The 12,774-nt window shown below is 41.6% G+C and overlaps 1 protein-coding gene and 2 non-coding genes across 3 annotated transcripts in view; all 3 read right to left on the bottom strand.

Annotated features, from left to right (window-relative positions):
• The window catches only part of polr1a (RNA polymerase I subunit A), a 53,779-nt gene that overhangs the window by 37,786 nt on the left and 3,219 nt on the right, over window positions 1–12,774 (bottom strand). The window contains exons 6-19 of the mRNA XM_039813215.1: window positions 12,128–12,213; window positions 11,545–11,633; window positions 9,461–9,541; window positions 7,325–7,442; window positions 6,877–7,018; window positions 5,071–5,232; window positions 4,044–4,166; window positions 3,656–3,883; window positions 3,431–3,538; window positions 3,175–3,321; window positions 1,674–1,865; window positions 1,303–1,452; window positions 828–1,011; window positions 610–692 (exon numbers count right to left, since the gene is read on the bottom strand). Coding sequence (XP_039669149.1) covers window positions 610–692; window positions 828–1,011; window positions 1,303–1,452; window positions 1,674–1,865; window positions 3,175–3,321; window positions 3,431–3,538; window positions 3,656–3,883; window positions 4,044–4,166; window positions 5,071–5,232; window positions 6,877–7,018; window positions 7,325–7,442; window positions 9,461–9,541; window positions 11,545–11,633; window positions 12,128–12,213 — 1,893 coding nt within the window. The remainder of the gene's footprint in view (window positions 1–609; window positions 693–827; window positions 1,012–1,302; window positions 1,453–1,673; window positions 1,866–3,174; window positions 3,322–3,430; window positions 3,539–3,655; window positions 3,884–4,043; window positions 4,167–5,070; window positions 5,233–6,876; window positions 7,019–7,324; window positions 7,443–9,460; window positions 9,542–11,544; window positions 11,634–12,127; window positions 12,214–12,774) is intronic.
• On the bottom strand, window positions 264–400 carry LOC120567493. Its single transcript, XR_005640586.1, has one exon. It is a non-coding gene; the product is annotated as a small nucleolar RNA SNORA5 (small nucleolar RNA).
• Window positions 2,012–2,148, bottom strand: LOC120567494. Its single transcript, XR_005640587.1, has one exon. It is a non-coding gene; the product is annotated as a small nucleolar RNA SNORA5 (small nucleolar RNA).

The raw sequence follows: 12,774 nt of genomic DNA, 5'->3' as shown, positions 1-12,774 counted from the left end.
AATCTGTAGAATTCAAATAATGCAAAGTCTTGCACCGTCTGTGCAACCCCTACTAACAAATCCGATCGAGGAACACTGAGAAGAACAACCAGAAGCAACAAATAGACTGCACTAGTTGTCAGCGAACATGCAGTTTACAGAAGTTCAGATTTAAAAAAAAAATCTGTGATGAAATCAATGTACAAGGCTGTAGCTAAAAGCTCAGACACTCTTCAGAGCAAGAGCACTCTTTGCTGCTTCAGTTCATTTCACTACATGTTTCTGTTTGTGTGTAGTACATATTTATCCCCAGTGGCCATGTTGGAGCACCGTGGGGCCCATGAACTACATCGTCACTGTGGCAGCCATTTTGGCCAGTGGCATCCACTGAGGAGGAAGCACTGAATTTGACAAGGCTGCATTTTTTTTCTTACTACTTATTATAGTGAATTAGTGCCTTGTACTGCATGTTTTATCTTTATTTATTGGTTTGAATAACACACAATTTAGTCCATTTATTAGGGTGCTTTACACATCCAGGGCCTTCGAACCATGGTAGATGAACACACAATAATGAAAACATTACTCAGACAGCTACTTTTGCCAGAACAAGCTGGTGCTTGAACTCACTTTGGTGCCAATCTTCAGCGATTCTTGAATTATTTTTTTCCTTTGCCTGTTGGCTCCAGATTTCACCAGGATGTCTTCCACGCCTTGACACAAACACAAAAAGGTTAAAAAGAATAATGCTGCTCTGCTAACTGACAAACATAAACCAATAATGCGGTCTGTGATACATCTGTGTCAGGAGGGCAACCTTATCGTTACCGTATCTGGGTTCTTCTTACCGAGCGTAAAGCCCCTGTATAGCTGCAGGTAAGCAGTGAAGAGTCGAGCCAGACAGCTGAGCAGTTTGCCACTGGTCCCCCCTCCGTACAGCTCATAGCAGCAGTGGACCAGACCGTAGGCTGAGGAGCCGTAGTGGGCTTTGTCCAGAACCCCCACCAACAGCTCCCCCTGGCGAATCACCACCTGGGAAACAAAGACCAAAGGGAAGAAGAGGGGTTAATAAAAGGTTAAAGATTGACACCTTTTGGACTTAGTCCAATATTTGAAATGCTCTACACAAGCTCCAACTAATTCTTTCTCCATATGTGTTTTTAGTATCGCATTACTCATTGCATCGTCATTTTAAATTTTTCATGGACGGTTTCAGTACACCAAACGAAGGCAAAAGAATACAGGTATTGTATCAATCTGTATCATTGTTGGAACATGTTGATTTGGATTGGAAAGTAAAATCTTCCGCGCGCGTGTGTGTACCTGTGAGTCACACATGCTGTCAGGTATGTATCCTGGAGTAGCTCGCGGTGGGACTTGGATCCATGCTTTGCTGGGGATTTTCGATTTGCCGACCAGATTGAGAGGCACAGCCTTCTGTGGGATTACATTCAGCAGGAGCGTAGACACCACCTGCAACAAAAGCCAAGTCAATGACACAATAGTAACATTGATTTTGCAGAGGCATTAGAGCACAAGACAAGAGCTGAACACAGTGTGTGACTTCAACATTTGGCCTAAACTGACTCATCGTCACTTTCATTGTTCCTTTAGGCTGCCACTGTCATAAGGCACCATCAAAAAGCCAAAGAGTACCTACTGAAACATGGACTAAATGTTACAAGGTCAATTACCTGCTTCCCTGTCCACAGTTGCTGGGGTTTGAGTATGGCCGGTGGCAGCAGTTTAACTCTGCCTGGTTTGTCCGTCAGTCCTCTGTACACCAGCTCAATGTACTGGACTCTGGTAAAGAAACAGCCTCGTATGGTCATCCTCGTACCCGATACCATGTGGTCCTGGATCAGACCTGCTAAAGGTTTGCCATCCTAAAGACAGCAAGAAAACCAGAGTGCTGATCTGTGTGTGTTTATAAGAATGTGTAGGCCACTGAAAGAGGCTTACCGTTTCAACATTATTTGAGCCAGCTGCAGAGCAGAAGCACTCTTCGCTGCTACAGTTCATTTCACTACATGTTTGTGTGCAGTACATATTTATCCCCAGTGGCCATGTTATAGCACCGTGGGGCCCATGAACTACATCGTCACTGTGGCAGCCATTTTGGCCAGTGGCATCCACTGAGGAGGAAGCACTGAATTTGACAAGGCTGCATTTTAGCTACTAAGTTACTGAAAAAGTTAACTTATGTGCCACAAAGCAGTATTACTTAAGCCCCTTTCACACATGCACGGCAACCTGAAATTATCTAGACAATAACCAGCAGAGAAATTGATGTGAGAACGCAAATGTTCAAATCAGTTGTCCCGGACAATCAAATGGTCTCTACCATGCCACAGTACAAAGTCGGTGTAATCTCCGATTTAGCCCAAAGTGTGAGACTTCACAGCGAGCGGGTGGGCGGGTTGACGACGTTTCTATAATGCAGCTGGTGCAAAACCGGACGAAACAAAAACATCCGAGGGTTAAGAAGAGGGGTGATTTACGCAAAGACGGCAACAAAAACGTCTAACTGGAGACAATGTGATTCGGGAACTTAGTTGGTAATGGGCGATGCCGAAATCCTCAGACAAATTCAAGGGACGGCAAGAGACTCGGTCGTTTACAACTAAATTACGAACCGGCTCTGTGCCGCGGTGTAATCCGGGTCATGTCCTGCCTCCTACACGCTCTACCAGGCGCCACCCCTCGCCTTAACCAAACCGAGTATTTCCAGTAAGCGAGAAGGCACCTGACACGGAAAATCTCCTGTAGTGGGCTAGAGAAAGGGAAACTTCGGACAATGTCAGGACCTGATTCGTGGGACATTGTCTGGAGTTCATATGTTAAAATGGCTTAGGTTGGTTGGCTAGCTGCACTCAGAAGTGCCCACGTTCTGATTTTAGGAAATTTCATTCAGCACAGTTATCCAGATAACCGTGTAATCCCGCTTTCTGAAACAGGCCTCAGTCCTAATGGAACGAGACTGATAGACAATAGGCATTGGTTAGCTAATCTTATATCTAAACACTCAATAACAAGTCTGATGAAATGAATTATGAGGTAAAACAGCACAGATAGAAACTGTGTTAACTGTTTAGAAACACAATCAGGTGTTTGCAGCTGAGGGGTTAGGGCTGTGGGAAGCTGTGGTATACTTTATCAAAACCTCGTATCTGCAGCGTGTGTGTGTATACCCACCTTGGGGACGAGGTACTGCTGGTCAGTGCTGACTAACGTGTAGGCCTCTGCTCTGGCCAGCTCGCTTTGAGGGAAGTGTGCGTTCATTTCGTCGCCATCAAAGTCAGCATTGTACGCCTTGCAGTTGGCATAGTGGAGCCTTAGTACCTGTAGAATCAAATTAAGATCAAGTACAATTGGTTATACATCATTAATTTCAAAACAAAACACAATGAATCCAAATTAAACAAATGAGTCTGGACCGATTAGATCGTACCTTCTCTCCTGGTAAGATGCGTGCACAGTGGGCTTGTATGGAGGGTCTGTGCAGAGTTGGCTGTCTGTTCAGTAACAAAACATCTCCGTTCTTTATGTGACGATTCACCTGGACAGACAAAAGGCAGAAGAGTGAAGGGCAACGCCACTGACTGACTGACTGAATGGAATGAAAGTTTGCACACTGCAGAGTGTCCACCAATTACAATCAGGGTGTCTGACTTACGATCTTCATGGGCATCTTATGTGGACCAGGACAGGGCGTCAGCAGCTGCTTGGCGACAGCTTCTCTCTGTGCAAGGCTGGTAGGGGAGAGGATGGTTCTCCTGCCGTCCTCGTTTATCACCATGGAAGCACCGGGGTGGACGTTGGGCCCGTTCAGAACGGCCTGACGAAGCTCCTTCACATTCCACGGAGTGACAGGCTGGGGGTAGGTCAGCTTGGTGGCAAACACCTGCACGAGCACGGAAGAGACACAGAGTCTGTTTCATTCTGGATCAAACTTGGAGCTCGGGTGATCAATGTTGACATCGTTTATATTTCCCCTTCCTCAAGGATGTTTGGTACTCTCTCTTTAAAAAGGAACAATTAATCTGAAACACGGTCAGACGTACCATAGGTATTCCGATCTCGTTGGTCCCTATGTACATGTCTGGACAGATGACAGATCTTGCGGCGTAGTCAACTCGTTTTCCCATCATATGTTTCCGGAACAATCCGTCCTTCTTCTCCAAGATCTGGCAGGGGGAAGGAGACAATTAGGCAACTGGAACGTCTTTATCAGCCAACAAAAAAAGAAAAAGAAAGGCTTATTACATTGCTAATGCTGATCATGTAACAGACTGTTACACTATGTTACGAGTAGGCATGGGCCGGTATGAGATTCTGACGGTATGATAACATTCAGCAAAAATATCACGGTTTCACGGTATTGCAATGACAGCTATAAATGTGTTATTTTTTAAATGTCTGCGTAAAAAACAACTTTTTTCCCATTGAACACAATGTATTTTATTGTGAAACACATTGCACACTGGCAGGGAGATGGATTTCTAAACTGCATTTTCTGTCCTTGAAGACTCATAACAAACAGCTCATACCTTATGACAGAATTTTTTTTGTGGTTTTGAAACCGTGACTTTTTCAAACCTTCATGCCTAGTTAATCGGTCCCGATATTGACAAATCGCTGGATCAAAAAAATTTACAGATCCAGTTTTGTTATCCCCCTTGTCGCACGTGTGTCGCATGCTGGAAGAGTTGAGTGTACAAATAAATAAGAATTCAATACATTACATCTATGTTATGTTGTCTTAGTTAGGAAAATAATGTTTAGTTAGGAAAGTCTGGTGCCTTTAGTCTCTTCCACATGCTGGAAGGAAGGTATAAGGTGTACAGTGTATTAATTAATTCAACAACGGTATCGGATCGGTATGGACAGATACACAAAGCCCAGGCATCGGTATCAGGACTGAAAAAGTCGGATCGGCGCATCCCTAGTCATGAGTTGCTATACTATGTTGTAGTCCTATTATACTAGATTACGGCGGTGATTTGTTGATGCAATGGGTAAGAGGCAGCTGGAAAAACATAGTAATCAGTAATCAATAACCATGTTGCACTGAACGGTGGGGTTTGATACCTGTCTGATTCCAGGGTATTTCTCCGTCAACATTTTATCCATGTCACTGTCAAAGACGACGTTAACGTGGGTCTGTAGTCGGATCCAGGTGTTGTAGAGTTTATCGGTCAGCGTCTGTCCGGGAATCCCCGACAGAAACGTCTGGTCCGTCGGGTCAGGAGCCTGAGAGGAAAAGGACAGGACGGGATGACATTTTGTGTCACAATTTGGCTGACTGTTACAGATGTTAATAACGAAGTGTTTAACCGTTAACAGAAAATACCAATTTTGATTAGATTCAACTTTATTGTCATTGTGCAGAGTACAAGTACAGAGACAACGAAATGCAGTTTGTGTCCAACCAGAAGATAAGAATTTTGACCGATTATTACTATAATATGTGCTATCAGTAACCACAAAAAAACCCTCTAAATTAGCATCCCTACTGGCGGTAGCAACATACCAACTGCTATGATTATAATGATTCCTATTTCTGTATATCTGTATCTAGGGCTGCACAATTAATCAAATTTTAAATCACGATCACGATTTTGGCTTCCCACGACGACAAATTCACGTGATCGAGCGATATTTAAAATGCTTGCTCTGTATCAAAGTTTTCTTTTTTCAAAGCTCCGTAAACCACTGTCTGATCACGTGCCTCCATGAGCCAATCAGAGTTGTTCCCTGCACCGCGCAGCTTAGTTTAGACGTAGACAGTCACAGAGGACAGAGTAACATCAGGAAAATTCCACAACAGATAGCAGTCGATCATAAGTCGTCACAAGGTTTACCAGTTTACCAGTCAAGGCAACATTTTGTCCCTTCTGTGTTGTTTTTCAGACAACAGCAGTAACCATAGTGCTAGTTTGAGTCTTTTAGCTCATAGCTTTAGCGGCAAACTGTTGTACGTCCTGCTGTTGGAATCCTCTCCAGTGAAATACAGTCACACTACACCGTTTAGCTGTCAGCATTTTAGCCGTGTTTAATCCAATCACTACTGTAGCTAATGGTAGGCTAACGTTACCTGCTGTGTAAAGTGTTATTAGTGTTTACTAGCTCTTTAACCTCTAACCACAACCTCTTTTGGAGCATCAGAGCGCAACGCAGACATTTAAGTTGCACCGTAATCCGCGTTGCTATTTCGTCAGGTAGATACCGGGCATATTAACATGCGTCGTTAATGTGAACAGAAAATTGCGTTGCCTGTATCTTTTCACGGCAAACACGCATGTTTGGAAAGCGGTGGCACAACAGATGAAATGGCGTACTCCTTCGTAGTATCCTTCAACAAAGGAGGAATGTAGCACAATATGGATGTATTTGCAGGAATGTAGCACAATATGGATGTATTGGCAGGAATGTAGCACAATATGAATGTGAAAGCAGTTATAATTAGCCTATGTGACAATACAATTTGTTTTGGTTCAAATTTAACAAATAATCGTGATCAATATATTGATCAAAATAATCGTGATTATGATTTTGGCCATAATCGTGCAGCCCTATCTGTATCCGTGTATATCTGTATCTCTGTCTCCCAACCCGCAGAGGCAGATGGCTGCCCACCAAGAGCCAAGGTCTATCCGAATGCTTGCTCATGGGAAATTGTTGGGTCTTTGTAAATCATAGAGTGTGGTCTAGACCTACTCTATCTGTAAAGTGTCCTGAGATAGTGTCCTGTTGTGATTTGACACTATAAATAAAATGTAACCACAAAAATGAAGATGTTTTTAACTGACTCTCTGCAGCTATGCCATATTATACATGAACATGAATTTGAAGAGAACAACTGTGAACAGACAGTCCACGGTAACACTTCCTTACCTCTTCCTCCTGAATAGTTTTCTCCCCTGCTATGAGAGCCAGAAGTTTCCTGATGAGTCCGCAGTCCTTCATGACAGCCTGCATGTTGACCGTCTGGCCGTTTGTGAACATCTGGTCACCCAGTCGATTAATTGGACGATACCTGACAGGGACAGGAGCAGGGGTGTGATAGAGCAATATAGTCCCACAGCCTCTGCTGCAAACATCAACACTTTTGGCATACAGCTTTATTATCACACAACAAAACAAACTATAACATCATAATAATATATTTAGGCTGAGATTGTATTCTGATTGTATATCCCTCCCAAAAAATCTAAATTAATTAGAGTTGTATCGTTGTTAAGGATATCTCTGCTATGTTGTCTACGATGTTTGTATAATTGTATACTACCAGTGGTTCAATGTTCAATATACAGTTATGTGAGTGGGTTTGTTCACACTGTACCTGCAAGGTGGGACCACCAGTAGGTCCAGGAAGAAAAGATCTGGATAAAAACATGCCTCTCCCTCCTTTGACAGCGTCCCCTGCTCCAGCCCAGAGAACAGACACTTCAAGAAGAAACCTGGAAGAAAGAGATAAGATGAGAATCACATTTTAAAATTGATTCCTTGCAAAAGGAAAAAGTGAATGAGAATTTGGCTTCTTTTTTTTTGGCAACTCTGCCATTTTGTATCCTACAGTACAGCACTTCTAATAATGGGGAATGAATCAATGAAAACAATGCGAGACAAAAATAAGTTATCAAAGGATCAAAAACACAGCAATAGGAAACAGGGGTGTCTCAATTCTCCAAATCCACGATTCGACTTACAATTTGATGGTCACGATTCGATTAAATTTTTGATTTAAACATTATATTTGAACAGGAGAGCCACTAGATGAAACAAAGGTACTTTCCAACTACAGTTCCAGTTTCTCCGAGTTTACGAGACGCAATTGAATGCACCATTAGGACCATTGGAGCCCACATGCTTTACCTTGTTGTTGTTTTTTTTTTCACGGGGAAGGCAAACTGTTGCCACACTGGTGTCTTTAGGGAAACCAGTGACATCACAGATTTTTCAGTTCTGTTGGCTCGATGGTGTTTTAAGCCCCCAACGTCGACTTCAAGGCAGCGCTGCAACCATCGACTTCAAGGCACCTAACCATTTGCCTAATCCTAGGGCCTTCCAGGCAGCGCTGCCTGGAAGACGACGTTGGGGGCTTAAAAACACCAAACACCATTCTGTTGCTTCTCCATCATCTCTGGCAGTGGCCATGGCGTCTAGGAAAAGTGCAGCTGCAGGCTACCAGTGAGCTAAGGTTACCATGTGTATTTAGCTGCATGCTATCAACTGGTAAGCTCTGCTGTGTCCATTGTTTTTTTCTTTGAACATGAGCAAGTAGGCGGGGGTGGAGAGAAAACAGCTTTTGATTTCAGTCGAAAGCTCATTTAGATCGATTTTCGATTACGACACCCCTAGTAAACCTGTCAGCCATTACAAATGATACAGTACAAAATCTTAATTATCACATCTTTAGAGCTTTATAACCTATAATTCCATTTTCATAGATGTTAAAAATGTTTCTTCCTATGCTTCTTTTCAAATGAGATAGTATTCTCAGTCATATGGACCACTTCAAATGTCCACTTTTAGAGGTTTAAATATTAGGGGTGGGAAATCACCAGAGGCCCTACGATACGATATCACAATACTTATGTCATAATACAAAATGATTGCAATTTTAAACATATTGCCATGTTCTGCAATATATTCCAATTTATTTATTTAGAATGTTATTCTTTCTTAGTTTCCCATATTTAATTCCATTTTATCTACTTATTTTTTTTATTCTGAATTATTTTATATATTTTTTTAAATATATCAATGAGTTTATAATTTTCTATTAAAATTAAATTATGGAAAAAAATATAATATACATTTGATATGAATACATGAGAAATAAATTGTATTTTGTAAAATACTTGTAGTTAAAAATTTGGATGATGATGGAGGAAGCTATAACTAACAATGGAGAAGGGGTGTACCACTCCTGTTGGGGACATGTACAACTTTTTTTTTTTTTTTTTTTAAATCAGGTATTTGTTATTCATGAAATATCTCTATGCTTTCTAGTTAGTGTATTATTATTATTATTATTATTATTATTATTATTACTACTACTACTACTTTCTTTATGACCTTTTCTGTTTCTTTTGTGTTGAAATGTTCAAAATAAATTCTTATCTAATCAAAATCAAATATGACCTCCCCCCACCCCAACTTCAAATTATGTCCGAAAAGGAAAACTTTGTCAACATCATCTCCTAGCCAGAAAAACAACGCCTCAACAGCACCATCTAGTGGACTGAAAAAGCAGTTGATTTTATTATTCTAGTACCAAAACGTTAAATTCTCATGTGCAATTTATATAACAAAAGATCGATACTTGGCGTCCGTGTATCACCACGGCATTGCCAAGGAAAATATTGTGATACTATGCTGTATCAATTTCCCCGCCCCTACTCCTATTAAACATGATGTAAACTGGCCTTAAACAGTCCGGTTTTATGCACACATTGGTTTATTTTTGGCCTACCTTCTTTCTCCCACAGTTTGTTGGTGTGTTCTCTAGCAGTACTAGCCGTCAGGTAGACTCTCTTTCCAGCCATCAGATCCTCTGCAGGAAGACAAAAACATAAGCCAGGTAGGATCTATTCACTGTATGTATGTATATGTATATATGTGTGTGTGTGTGTGTGTGTGTGTGTGTGTGTGTGTGTGTGTGTGTGTGTGTGTGTGTATATATATATATATGGGTATGGAAAGTATTCAGACCCCTTTACATTTTTCACTCTTTGTTTCATTGCAGCCATTTTCTAAAATCAAAAATGTTCATTTTATTTCTCATTAATGATTTCATCTCGATACAATTAATGTACACTCAGCACCCCATCTTGACAGAAAAAAACAGAATTGTAGAAATTTTTGCAAATTTATTAAAAAAGAAAAACTGAAATATCACATGGTCATAAGTATTCAGACCCTTTGCTGTGACACTCCTATTTAACTCACATGCTGTCCATTTCTTCTGATCCTCCTTGAGATGGTTCTACTCCTTCATTGGAGTCCTGCTGTGTTTAAATAAACTGATTGGACTTGATTAGGAAAGGCACACACCTGTCTATATAAGACCTTACAGCTCACAGTGCATGTCAGAGCAAATGAGAATCATGAGGTCGAAGGAACTGCCCAAGGAGCTCAGAGACAGAATTGTGGCAAAGCACAGATCTGGCCAAGGTTACAAAAGAATTTCTGCAGCACTCAAGGTTCCTAAGAGCACACTGGCCTCCATAATCCTTAAATGGAAGAAGTTTGGAACGACCAGAACTCTTCCTAGACCTGGCTGTCCAGCCAAACTGAGCAATCGTGGGAGAAGAGCCTTGGTGAGAGAGGTAAAGGAGAACCCAAAGATCACTGTGGCTGAGCTCCAGAGATGCAGTAGGGAGATGGGAGAAAGTTCCACAAAGTCAACTATCACTGCAGCCCTCCACCAGTCGGGGCTTTATGGCAGAATGGCCCGATGGAAGCCTCTCCTCAGTGCAAGACATATGAAAGCCTGCATAGAGTTTGCCAAAAAACACAGACTCCCAGACTATGAGAAATAAGATTCTCTGGTCTGATGAGACCAAGATTGAACTTTTTGGCGTTAATTCTAAGTGGTATGTGTGGAGAAAACCAGGCACAGGGACAGGACGACTGGTTGCAATTGAAGGAAAGATGAATGCGGCCAAGTACAGAGATATCCTGGAAGAAAACCTCATCCAGAGTGCTCAGGACCTCAGACTGGGCCGAAGGTTCACCTTCCAACAAGACAATGACCCTAAGCACACAGCTAAAACAACAAAGGAGTGGCTTCAGAACAACTCTGTGACCATTCTTGACAGGCCCAGCCAGAGCCCTGACCAAAACCCAATTGAGCATCTCTGGAGAGACCTGAAAATGGCTGTCCACCACTGTTCACCATCCAACCTGACGGAACTGGAAAGGATCTGCAAGGAAGAATGGCAGAGGATCCCCAAATCCAGGTGTGGAAAAACTTGTTGCATCATTCCCAAGAAGACTCATGGCTGTACTAGCTCAAAAGGGTGCTTCTACTCAATACTGAGCAAAGGGTCTGAATACTTATGACCACATGATATTTCAGTTTTTCTTTTTTAATAAATTTGCAAAGATTTCTACATTTCTGTTTTTTTCTGTCAAGATGGGGTGCTGAGTGTACATTAATGAGAAATAAAATGAACTTTTTTGATTTTAGCAAATGGCTGCAATGAAACAAAGAGTGAAAAATGTAAAGGGGTCTGAATACTTTCCGTACCCACTGTGTGTGTGTGTGTGTGTGTGTGTGTGTGTGTGTGTGTGTGTGTGTGTGTGTGTGTGTGTGTGTGTGTGTGTAGGCAGGGCTCACAATGGGTGCCATGCCAAGTATTGGCTATGTTGGAGAGTTGCAGGTGCAGTTACAGGTTATACACACCACTTTCACAAAAACTAAAAACACAAATAGGCTCTTTCCCACTCCTTCAGAAGTTACCAATAGGTTTATTCTCAGTCTGCCAACTGTTGGCACAATGATGAACAGCATATGTACGAAATCTAATCTAATTTCTTTAAAATATGACTTACCATCAGTATTGTCGACGGTCTGTACTCCTGATGGCATTGTGACAATCAGCTTACTGTTGTGTTCACGACGCACTGTAAACCTGCCACTCCTACGCACACACAAACCATTATTACAGCATAAAGTATTATCAACATCTAAAAAAAAGAGGTACTACTACTACTACTCATAACGTGCACCTAGGGCTGGGCGATAATATAAAATAATAATTTAATGTCATTCAAGGGAATCGTATCGAGATGAAATCATTGTGATATACAATTATGTTGTCTAAAGTGATAATGTGCACATACTAACTAAAAATTCTCAGAAAACCTCATGTGAAATTATGAGGGAATATCATTGGAAGATTGTAGTTTTGTAAACATAGTCCGTGTAAAAAAAATATTTTTCTCTATAATTTCATTCAATTGAAGACATTTTGTGCTTAGTTGTTAAAAGTAGGCCTAAAAATCAGAAGGGTTCGCTGTGGTCATACAACCCAATTCACTTATGGTGGCCAGTGGGAGATTAGTACCCGGTTCACTGTTTCATTCTATGTTTAAACCACAACAGTTGGTATACAGTACAGTTTTATCAAGTTACCTGCAGTGAGGGCACTTCCTAGTTTTCATGTGGATCTTCCAGAAGTCGTTTATCAAACTGCTCTTCTTTTCAACAAGATGTTTAATCTAACACACACACACACAAAAAAAAAAAAAAAAACACACACACACACACACACACACACACACACACACACACACACACACACACACACACACACACACACACACACACACACACACACACACACACACACACACACACACGTTGGATGTTATGGTTGAAACTAATGTACTGTATATCTAGGGTTGGGTACCGAAACCCCGATGCTAATATGGCACCGGTGCCTAAACGACTGGTATCTACTGGACCGAATAGCAACTCAGTTTTTGGTGCCTCATTTCAGTGCCACTGAAATGCCTGCGCTTCTCTCTGATGCTCCGAAACGGACATTACAGGCAACAGAAGCATCGCTGGACGTGACGCTAGTTAACACCACACTTGACAGCAAGTAACGTTAGCCTACCATAAGCTAGCAGCTGGATTAAACACAGTTAAAATGCTGACAGCTAACGTTACGGTGTAAAGGGTTACTGTGAGTGGTGCATTCATTGAAACTGGTAGCCTTGTGGTGCATTCACAGTTATTGTAAAATTCCCTATTTCCCATCTGTTGGTTGTTTTTGT

The sequence above is a fragment of the Perca fluviatilis genome, chromosome 10 (genome assembly GCF_010015445.1).
Source record: "Perca fluviatilis chromosome 10, GENO_Pfluv_1.0, whole genome shotgun sequence".
Taxonomy (NCBI): domain Eukaryota; kingdom Metazoa; phylum Chordata; class Actinopteri; order Perciformes; family Percidae; genus Perca; species Perca fluviatilis.
Note: the sequence above shows the minus strand (reverse complement) of the source record. Positions and strands in the feature narration are given on the sequence as shown.